The following is an 11093-nucleotide window of genomic DNA, read 5'->3' on the forward strand; positions in this document are numbered from 1 at the left end:
ATGATTTTGCCGTCTCTTCCTCGTGCACCCACTGAAAAATTAAAATATTAAAAGAATTAAATCACAATAACTTATAAAATTATAATTAATTAAATTAAAAAAAAATACGTAACTTCCGGAAAACTTGATGGTCAAGTTCTCCGGTAACTACCGAAAATGTTGGCAATCAAGTTTTCCGGAGCACTTTCTGTACCGGATAACTTAAAAATATGTTTTTCGGAACACTCTTCTGTACCGGAAAACTTCATGCAAGATTTCTGGTACCGGCAAACATTACAACAAGGTTTCCGGAGTACAACTTTTGTACCGGAAAACTTGTTTCTCAACTTCTCCGGAACTTTGGAAAAAAAAATTACTCTCTGTTCCGGAAATGTAAAAATGTGGAATGGTAATTTTGTGAGGTTTTATTATTTATATGAGGGCAAAATAGTCATTTCATTCTAAATTTGGGGGTATAGGTATAATAAGGAGGGTACAAGGGAAATTTTTCTAGATTACATTGTAAGTTGATTGACACATTTATGGATCCAAAGGCCATGCTTATGGTGGATCAAGGGATCCTTTTTCGGACCCATGTAAATAACAAAAGTTGGTCGAAAGTTGAACAACTTTACTATGACTAGACCTGACATATTCTTTCTTGTTAGTGTTGTGCACTTCTTAATCCTCTTTGCTACAATTAATGACATTTAGTTCATTTGAAATTTGAAATATATAAATGGATCTCACAAAGATGACTAAATTATGAGAATAATGCATACACTAATATAGTTTTATATACTAACTGAGTTTGATGTCTTAGTTCATCTTCTGATTGCTATTAGAGTTGTCAAATGAGTCGGTCTGACCTGACCTACTATAGTCGAATGGTTCGATCAAATAAATGGTTTAAATAGTCTGATTTCTTTTATTATTGAGCTGCAATTTATCAAGATTAGTTTATCTAGTATGTTCCTATGAGCAAATCTTATTTCTTGAAAAAGTAAAGTGTTCTTTTCATATCTAGTCCAAAAGCAACATATCAAGCTATGACTTTCACTACAACCAACTATTTGATGAGTTAAAGTTTTGTAAGTTTGAGTCAATGAATCTTATATTGATAACAAGTTGTTTTAAATATAGCATCTAATTCGATCTTTTGTGAGCGTGTTAAGTGCAGAGATTGATTGTCACTATATCTATGAAAATATTATTTTTAGGAAGATTGTTATATCATTTGTAAGCTCTCAGGACTAGCTAGCTAATAATTTAACTAAGCCTTGTAGAGGCCAAATAATATCTTGTTTATGTATAAGTTTGATGCATATGATATATATATATATATATATTATACACCAAAAAAAATCATTATATATAAGAGTTCTTGCTTTTGTCCCTACAATCAAGAGATTAACCATGATAAACAAATAAACAAATACATGTTCCATTGTACTACATTTTTCAACACAGGCTAATGAGTGTTTTTGCAAGAAGCAAGAACCAACATACATGAGTTACCATGGCCACGTTTCCCGTATCCTCAATTTCCTCGAATCAACCTCCACATTTCGATCCCTCGACGCAACAAAACGTCTCCACGCACTCTCCATCACAACACCTCCCATTCGAAACCAATCCATCTTCATCAATAACAACATAATTTCCTCTTACATTTCCCACAACAATTTCCTTCAAGCACGCAAGGTGTTCGATGAAATGCCCCAAAGAACACTCGTCTCTTATAACACGCTCGTAACTTCCTATACTCGACGTGGACACGTAGATGAAGCTTGGACTTTGCTTAATCACTTGAGATTATGTGGGTTTGCTCCTAATCAGTATACATTAACGGGTTTGCTTTGTTGTGAAAAGTTGGAGATGTTTCAGGGCTTAGAGTTGTTTTGTTTGAGTATTAAAAATGGTGTCTTTTATGCTGATGCTTATGTGGGTAGTTCTTTGTTGGGTTTTTTTGGGAGATATGGATGTTTTCATGAAGCTTTTTTGGTGTTTGATGATATGGGTTGTAAGAGTTTAGTGACTTGGAACACCATGTTGTCTTTGTTGGGTTGTAATGGTTTTGTTGAGGAGACTAAGGCTTTGTTTCGCGATGTATTGAGGTTGGGGGTGTTGTTGTCTGAAGGTTCTTTTGTGGCTCTTTTGTCTGGACTTGTTGGTTGTGAAGAGGATTTGAGTTATGGTGAACAGGTTCACTGTTTGATGACTAAATGTGGGTTTGATTGTTATGTTTCTGCGGTTAATTCGCTTATTGGTGTTTACGTTAGGTGTAGAGCTTTGTGTTCGGCAGATAGATTGTTTGAGGAGCAGGTTCCTGTTAAGAATGTTGTGTCTTGGAATATGATCATTGGTTCAATGGTGAAAAGTGGGAAGCCTCGAATGGCGTTGGAGATGTTTATGAATATGTTGAGGAGTGGATTGGTGCCGAGTCAGGCCACGTTTGTAGCTGTTATTGAGTCGTGTATCGGGTTGAGAAACTTGGTGTGTGGAGAATGTGTTCATGCTAAAGTAATCATGAGTGGTTTTGAATCTGATGTTATTGTTGGTACTGCATTGGTGGACTTATATGCCAAATGTGAGAAATTGATTTCTGCTCATAATTGTTTTGATCAGATAGAAGAGAAGAATGTGGTTTCTTGGAACGCTTTGATATTGGGTTACTCAAACGTTCTCTCTTCCACGTCAATTCGGTTATTGCGAGAAATGATTCGATTGGGTTGTTATCCTGACAAGTTTTCCTTTTCTTCTGTTCTTAAGTCATCATCTGTATTAGACCTACATCAGCTCCATGGTTTGGTTCTAAGAATGGGGTATGAGAATCATGAATATGTATTAAGCTCTCTTGTTATGGCTTATGCTAGAAATGGTCTTATAAATGAAGCACTTTTATTTGTCCAAGAGTTTGAAAACCCTATTTCACTAATCCCTTCTAATATAATTGCTGGAATCTATAACAGAACTGGTCATTATAATGAAACAATGAAGTTGCTTTCTTTACTAGAAAAGCCTGATGTTGTATCTTGGAACACTGCCATTTCAGCCTGTGCTCGAAGCAATAATTATAATGAAGTTTTCAAGCTTTTCAAGCGTATGCATTCCGGACACATCCATCCAGACAAATACACATTAATGACTTTAGTATGCGTGTGCACAAAACTTTGTTGTTTGGATTTGGGTGGTTCTCTTCATGGTCTTATTGTGAAGACTAATAGTTGTGACACATTTTTGGGCAATGTACTAATTGACATGTATGGGAAGTGTGGAAACATTGAAAATTCAGTGAAAGTTTTCGAAGAAATTAAGGATAGAAACATTATTACATGGACAGCTTTAATTTCTGCCCTCGGGCTGAATGGTTATGCTCGCGATGCAGTAAAGATATTCCACAACATGGAATTGACGGGGTTGAGGCCCGATGCGTTGGCTCTCAGAGCAGTGCTTTCTTCTTGCAGATACGGTGGATTAGTAAGTGAAGGGATGCAAATTTTCAAGCAAATGGGAACCATTTATGGGATTCAACCAGAACACGATCATTACCATTGCATAGTAGATCTCCTTGCTAAAAATGGACAAATAAAGGAAGCTGAGGAAGTCATGGAAAGCATGCCTTTCCCACCAAATGCCAGTATTTGGCGCTGCTTCGTTGAAGGGTTCAAGAGGCAGGAAATTGCAGTTTGACTTGTACAGCAAAACTTAATAATCTTTTGGCAATAATACATGAACCAGAAATCTAAGGAAATTGGTTGAAATCAAAGCATTCATATGTTGAATACAGTCGAATGTTGTCGATATCATTAGGCATTCAATTCAGAATGCTTCTCATTTTGAAGTAGCTGCTCAACAGTTGAAACAACATGCCTTCATTGTAAGTAATATGTTCAACAATTGTCATTCTCAAATGTTTGGGAAGGAATAGTCTGTGTTTTATGCTGCACTTTCATATTTTTACAACTAGACCACAAAAGTATTTGGTATGATTATGAATTACTATAAGGACATACATCCGCATGTTAATGTGTTATTGATGCGACGGCTTCATGTTTCTAATTTGCAATAAGTTTTACACATGCTTGTTCAATTTGTATGAATTTTTTTACATATAAGAGTATCGCTATCAATTCGAATTAACTTTTTTTAACATTGTTTATATGAGTTACATTTATTTGATGTTTGCTTGGTCCTATATTGGAACATCAAATGTATGGAATATAATTATAGAAGAGAAGGCTTATAGAAAGAGAACCTATTTTGTGTGAATGTATTGAGTGAATAACATTGTCCACTAGTCAGTACAGTACTAACACTTCACATTTACAATCTAGGTCGAATATTAGTGATAGGATGTATCACAATCTGATGGAATCGGAATTGAACCGGGTTACACCACAAGTTGGTTCAACCGATTTTCATTTCTTTTATTTATTTAACTTTTTGATACTTCTTTAGTTTTTATTTATTGGTTGTCCAGCTCAACTATGGTTGAACCATGGCTCAGTGATCTTATCGGTTCAATCTCATATTTGGTTTTTAAAAACATTGATTTTTATTTGTTTCAATGTTATTTTGGTGTTTGTTAATCTAGGGAGGAGCATAAATCTAATCTAACCCCCACTTATTTGTTGATAGGGAAATGGAGCATCGTCTCGGGTGCTAAAAAGCCTATCGTGCTTTAAGAGGAAGTGTTAGCTTATTACTCTAAATGCTTAGAAGTTAAAACTCATTGTGATGCATAATCAATGAAGATTTGCAACATACAGATGCAGGCCAAGGGAAAAAGTAAACATAGAATCGTAACCAAAACTTGTGAACATTTAGCCTGTGTTTGTTTTCACGTTGAATTTGTCCATCACTGTGCGTTCTTTCACTTTGACAATTTAAATAGTCGTTGGGACACGAGAAAAAGTTTGTTGACGCGTTACCAAACAAGCACTTAGTAACACTGAATGCAAAATGTTTGTCATTTTATGGAGTAAAAAGCCAAACTTCCTGCTTCATGAAGACTCTTAGAACAAAGGCAGCACATGGGGAGTACCAAAGCAGTCCAAAGAACCTGAACTTGAAGAAATTGAATAATGGACCAAGTTAATTGGTAGTAAAAGAATGCCAACAAACAAGTCAAAAAGCTCAGATTTTTGTTCATTTGGTGTATTATTATCACGCATTTGTAGAAGTGTGTTGCCAACCAGATGTTTAACTTTAGACATCATCTTCCCTTTCCCTTTCATTGGTAACTTTATGTCAATAGTGTATAAAATTTCATTGAAGTGTGGTTGATGAAGAGTTTTTATTTTTACTTTTTATAATTGTAATAGGTTAAACTTATCACATATATATATTAGATCAAAATTTAGGAAAATGCTAACAAGAGCCCTTATTAAACATTTAAAAAAGAAAATAAAATTTTGAAATTTGTGTATTAAATGCCTTGAATTTTAAAAAGTTTTTTTTTTTTACGTAAACTTTGTTCTTTTCTTTCTTGATTTCTTAACAAGTGTTTTTGGCATACTTGTTATCATGATCTTAAAATTTATTAGTTCAAAAATGAATAAATATTGTAATGTATTTTTCAAAACAAAAACTGTTTTTTTAATGTTAATAACAAGAAGTGCACCATCAAGCCGTCTATTTCCAACTCCATTTTTTATTTTGTTAGTTTTTCATTAGCTTGTTGTGCTATAAGGTAACATCTCCAATGCAGGGGTTTGACATTGTCATCATGTGACAAGTATTGAAGAACTTATTGCTTCTGTTTCATAATATTTTTATTAAATTACCTTTATCAAATATTATTATATTTAACATGATTAAAAATTCAAGCAAGGAAATAGATATTGAATTGGAGTGGTCTATATAGTACTAATTAGATAGAATAATTAATATAATCTTAAAAGTTAAAAAAGTTAATTAGTTTGGCACCATATGTTTTTTTTAACTGGGTCACCCGTGGGACCTGTAAGAAAACATAGTATGTTTTTGTCCCTTTTATTATATAAATTGTCACTTGTTTTCAGCTAGTTTTACTGTTTTTTATACACAATTTTTAAAACAGTATATAAACAAATGAAAAACATAATGATAGTTTTGTAATTAAAGTAAATGCATTAAAACAAGATCTTGGTTTTTTGCAAAATATTGGAATATCAATTTTCATTTTTGTAGTAGTAGTTTTCATTAGGTTAGATGGAAACTTTCCATGGTCTGCAAACACATTTGATTTTTTAACTTCACCCCATATTAGAGTAATTGTGTTTCATCATACAGTTTCTTTGATGCTCATGGTAACAATCCTGCTTAATTCAAGTCGTTCTTCTAATCGACTTGCAGCTCTTGAAAAGTTATTACTATTTGCAAATGACAAGTTATCTTCCATCATATGGCGCAATCTCCTTTGCTTTATCCTTGATATAACTTGTGAAACTTCGCCTATCGAGGGTCGTTTCTTGGGTGATTTGTGCAAGCATTTGTGTGCAATTTTAGCAAGTTGCCTCACTTCTACAACATTGCATTTTCCAACAAGTGGCTTGTCAAGTATCTCATCTATACCATCATGTTCCATTGAAGCCTTAAAGTAAAAGACAAATAAGCAAATTAGAAGGAAACCTTCAAAAGCCTATAAGAAGATTCACACCAAGTAGATAGTATTCCCTCTTTCTTATACGTGTCATTTTAGTCAATGCATAATTCTTAAGAAAATGATTAGTTGTTTTGAATTCTGAAGTGGTTGAAAGTAGCAGCAGTGACATGTATAATGAGACAGAGTGAGTAGTATCATAATTCAAGATGAGGAAGCTTTTTGCAAGAAAAATAGTAACTTACAAGGTTAATATATTCCATCAAATTTTGATGTGGATGGATGGCAGTGATTAGTTCAAAAAGTATGATACCAAAACTGTATATGTCACTCTTGGTTGTTAACTTGCTTGTGGAAATGTATGCAGGGTCCATGTAACCATATGTACCTTTAAGACCCGAATTTCGGCCATCAAAGATCTCTTCCTTGGAGAGGCCAAAATCAGCAACCTACTTAGGAAATTGTGAAGTTAATTGATATTTGATAAAAAAAAAGAGGATAATTAATACCAAAGTAATGTCATTTTAGATTTATTATTAATTCAGCCGCCAATGTTACCAAATATTTCAAATTCAATCTGCTAGCTTATCCGGTATCATTTAGCTTATTCATTATCCAAAATAAGTTCATCCACTATCAACTGTAGTCATCCGCTACTTTTTACCAAACAATGCCTAACTTAACTGTTATTGTGAAAATCCCAACTTTGAAAATGTAAGTCTCAACTAACAAATATTTGAGTTTTATAAATTGTTCCCCAATAAGCTAACTCCAAATTGTAAAGCTTAAAATGTTAGAAAGTCATTTTAAATAAACCTAAAGCAAATGAATATAATGAAAACAACTATTAGGACTCTAGGAGTGTATTAGACAGGAATATCACGATTAAGAACTTATTCAAGAAAAATCGCGATTAAGAACTTATTCAAAGAACACTTTACCTTAGCTCTCATAGAGTCATCTAGCAATATGTTGGGAGATTTCAAATCACGATGTATGACGGGCGGGACTGCCTGTTTGATGCATATTCATGTTAATCAAAACACATTTTCACATACCAAATAGAAAAATGTATCAGGGAACATACATACTCCTTCATGAAGATACTCTATTCCATGTGAAATATCAATTGCAATTTGAAGCCTTTCATCCCAACTTAACTTCTTTTCTTCACCTAGAAATATTCACAAACTATTCTCAATTGAGACCATTACTTTGTAATATAAAAATTGAAAAGTAAGATGCAGCTCTCAACAAACAACCGAGTGATTATTTGAGCAGCTCGACCGGTTCCATCCCAGTTCAAGTGGTTTAAAGTTGTTGGACCATGACATGGAGGTTTCGTCAGTTCAATTTTTAAAATATAGGGGACATGACAACTCGGCAAGGGAAGGAATGATATTCCTCTTACCATATAAAATAGCTGCTAAGCTTCCATTGCTCATGAACTGATAAACCAATATGCGTTGTCCTTTATCTACACAATATCCAAGCAAATTCACAAGATTCCGGTGATGCAGTCTTCCTAGCAGAGACACCTAGAACAATATCTTTGTTAAAAATCATAAGTTCAACAAGCTTGACGGGTGACCACCATTAGATTTATAGAGTAGTTGTTCTCCAGGTAGCTCAAAATTTATTGATATTTTTGGTAAATGTAAATGACCTTGAAACAGCGATTAAAAAGAAATGACTAGAGTATTTGTTAATACCTCTGTTTGGAATTCTCTCTCCCCTTGTTTTGAATTGGGTGCTAGCACCTTCACAGCCACCACCTCTCCTGTAGGCATTGTGGCTTTATAAACCGTACCAAACGATCCTTCTCCCAAGGTAGTCGTGAAATTTTGTGTGGCCTTTTGAAGTTCTCTATATCATGTAAAGTGTCATATATGAATGTCCACATTAATATGCTTCATATGTAATCATATATATCTAACTTTTTCATATAAGTTATAAAATGTTTTCATAAGCTATAATGAAAAGCTTATGGAAATAAGCTGAAGTGAAAACAACTTATGTACTTGTTTCCATAAGCTCTTCCTATCAGTCTCACAAGTATTTATGTCATTAGATAAGTTCAAATAAGTCAATCCTAATAGGCCCTAAAAAAACTTTCAATTTCACAAATAAAATAATCAACATATTTTGATATCCATAAATGAAAGCTTGTCAATTAATTGTAGTTATCCATTACCAGAACAATTTGGAAATAAGAAACAAAGTTTTAACATCATGCTCAAGCGCAAAGTATACATACTTATACGAATACTTGAGAATGCCTGATGTTGAAGCAAATCGGTCTTTGTTTTGATGATTCCACCAAGTGAAATGGGAATTTTTCTGTACATTTTGTGACCTTGATGTTGCTACGGAACTAGAGATGGATGCACTAAAGTCATTACTTGTTTCAAGTCCATTCGTTCGTATCGGGAGAGTTGTTAAACTAGGCTCACTATCAGATCGTGTAAGATGAGAACGTTTCTTGTACCACCTTATGCCAAAAAATATGAGGCAACAAATCAGAATTCCAAGGGCCAAACCAACAGAGACACCGATGATAACTAAATCAGTTTGACGAACCATTCTTTGACTTTTTTTCTTGATAATCAAACACTGAAATCATCTTGCAGAAGACTAGTACTACAGAACAAAGGCCCACTGTCAAAGTGTTAGCACAATTCAATGTTAATTCAATACTTCATCAAGATATAAATGCTGTGAACTTGAACTTCAAGACACTAAGTGATTCAATTTTAATTTTTTTATCTAGTGCTTCTTTTAGGGAAGAGAAGAGATAAAAGATCATCTAAATCAATAACTCAAATGCAACGTGATTTGCAAATTTGAGATGTTAAACTCATGGATGTAAATGTTTTAGACAACTGAAATCAAAATAAAGGACAAATCATCAGCACAAATAAATACCAAATAACAATCATGAAACATCCAACTCTCTCGCTAGATACCCGAACAAAAATTACAGGTTGCAAAATTATAGAACATAGCAGGGACACCTCAACTATGACAATCATAACTAATTATCTTTTATTATTGATAAATTCTAAGGGAAATCAAAACAACTGCATCCTATTACGAAATTACCCCGAAGACGAAATTAATAAAACATGTAGCAGTATTGTCAAATAGGGGCTATAATGGCGCTATAGTATAGCACAATTTGATCAAATTTGCTATTGCCCTGTGATGTGTTATTTATTACAAACTGTTATTAAATAGTGGCTATAACACGGTGGAGTAGCAAAATTTGAACAAACCGCTCATTTCCATACGATTTATAACACTAACATGTAGCGAAACCATATCTAGTTGGTCCATTTTAAGATTCACATAACAATAATTGCAGCAAGGTTTTTGTAAATAATGTGCTATTCACAAACTCATCAACATCAATTAATTGTTCATCATTCTGAAACCTAAGTAGCATAACAAAATGGTAACTTTCTAATGCTCTCTAAAAAACACTGAAAAAATAAACAGAAACAAAAGAACACACAATTCAGCAACAAAACTATCCCCAAAACCAAACCCAATGATCCACAAAAACTCAACAACCCACCAAGCCAAATCCATCAACACCAAATTATTGTTCATCAAAGTTTATATCAAACTATTAATTAACATATCAAAAGAATGAACACTTTCCATTTCTCTTTCAAAACACTAAAAAAACATACAATTCAGCAACAAAACTCTCTTCAAAAACAAAACCAAACCCAATGATTCAATAACAACCCACAAAGCAAAATCCAAAGAACTTCACAAAACAATATCAAAATCAGCAAAAAAAAGTCACAAACAAAGCTTAAATTCAAAACCCACGTACCAAATCATCAGAAGAACAAACCCAGGTTGTAAAAATCATATTTTTACAAAATCTGATTCTGAATTTGACACTCTTTTGAGATTTTAAGCTTCTGGGGTGGCTTTAGGGTACGTAGAAAGGAAAAAGCAACGACCAAGTTGATGAAAGAGAACGAAATTTTGTTGATTGTGATGAGAGAATGAATGTTTTTAAATTGTAAGAGTTTTTCCTCAAAACAAAGTGGAAAGGGTCTGACTTGGAGGCTTAATAGATTTTATTTTAGTTTTATTTAAGTTAAATAAAAAAAAAATATTAGATACTTTATGTGGGGTTGTTGGCTTGTATAGTGTATTGTGTTGATCAATTGAAGTGAGAGTGGGGTTTAAGGTTTTAAAAACTTGCACAAAAAGGACAAAAAGAATGTAAAAGTGTATATGCTTAGTTGCATCTATTATTTTTTCGAATTCATAAAGTTGATCTCTTAAATTTAAATTTCAACATCTTTTATTTAAATTTTTAATTAAAAAATAGTAATTTAGGATTTATAACAATTTAGATGTTTTAATTATTTATATGTTATTTATTTATTAAATTACTAAACTACATAATTTTAGAATTTAAAAATGAAGTTTTTAGAGAGTTTTATTGTAATTTATTGAGAATTAATCATTTAACATCATTGTATTGTATGATACGTTATTTCAA

At 33.0% G+C, this 11093-nt stretch overlaps 2 protein-coding genes across 4 annotated transcripts; one reads left to right on the plus strand and one right to left on the minus strand.

Annotated features, from left to right (window-relative positions):
* The first annotated feature begins 1258 nt into the window (after positions 1-1258).
* LOC101506889 (pentatricopeptide repeat-containing protein At3g58590) lies at positions 1259-5287 on the plus strand. Its single transcript, XM_004507225.4, has 2 exons — positions 1259-3859; positions 4621-5287. The coding sequence occupies exon 1, from the start codon at positions 1489-1491 to the stop codon at positions 3670-3672; it is 2184 nt and encodes a 727-aa protein (XP_004507282.1). The 5' UTR covers positions 1259-1488; the 3' UTR covers positions 3673-3859; positions 4621-5287.
* A 901-nt stretch (positions 5288-6188) lies between these two features.
* Positions 6189-10637, minus strand: LOC101506344 (calcium/calmodulin-regulated receptor-like kinase 2). 3 transcript variants are annotated; one of them, XM_012717732.3, is made up of 8 exons: positions 10410-10637; positions 8823-9056; positions 8278-8431; positions 7977-8103; positions 7657-7739; positions 7507-7578; positions 6811-7014; positions 6189-6556 (listed from the first exon to the last, which is right to left on the minus strand). In XM_012717732.3, exons 1-8 carry the CDS (start codon positions 10415-10417, stop codon positions 6248-6250), a joined length of 1191 nt encoding a protein of 396 aa, XP_012573186.1. In that variant the 5' UTR covers positions 10418-10637; the 3' UTR covers positions 6189-6247. The 3 variants fall into 3 exon arrangements, with proteins under 3 accessions (XP_012573186.1, XP_004507281.1, XP_004507280.1); XM_004507224.4 differs by having other exon boundaries at positions 8823-9205; positions 10410-10636; XM_004507223.4 differs by having other exon boundaries at positions 8823-9223; positions 10410-10636.
* Between the last annotated feature and the right edge of the window lie 456 nt (positions 10638-11093).

Source organism: Cicer arietinum, chromosome 2 (assembly GCF_000331145.2).
Source record: "Cicer arietinum cultivar CDC Frontier isolate Library 1 chromosome 2, Cicar.CDCFrontier_v2.0, whole genome shotgun sequence".
NCBI lineage: Eukaryota > Viridiplantae > Streptophyta > Magnoliopsida > Fabales > Fabaceae > Cicer > Cicer arietinum.

Coding starts and splice junctions, on each gene's coding strand:
- LOC101506889 (XM_004507225.4), top strand. CDS start 1,489: ATGAGTTACCATGGCCACGTTTCCCGTATCCTCAATTTCCTCGAATCA.
- LOC101506344 (XM_004507224.4), bottom strand. CDS start 9,148: ATGGTTCGTCAAACTGATTTAGTTATCATCGGTGTCTCTGTTGGTTTG. Junction 8,104..8,277: donor AGAGAGAATTCCAAACAGAG/GTATTAACAAAT, acceptor ATATTGTTCTAG/GTGTCTCTGCTAGGAAGACT. Junction 7,015..7,506: donor ATGACTCTATGAGAGCTAAG/GTAAAGTGTTCT, acceptor TTTCCTAAGTAG/GTTGCTGATTTTGGCCTCTC.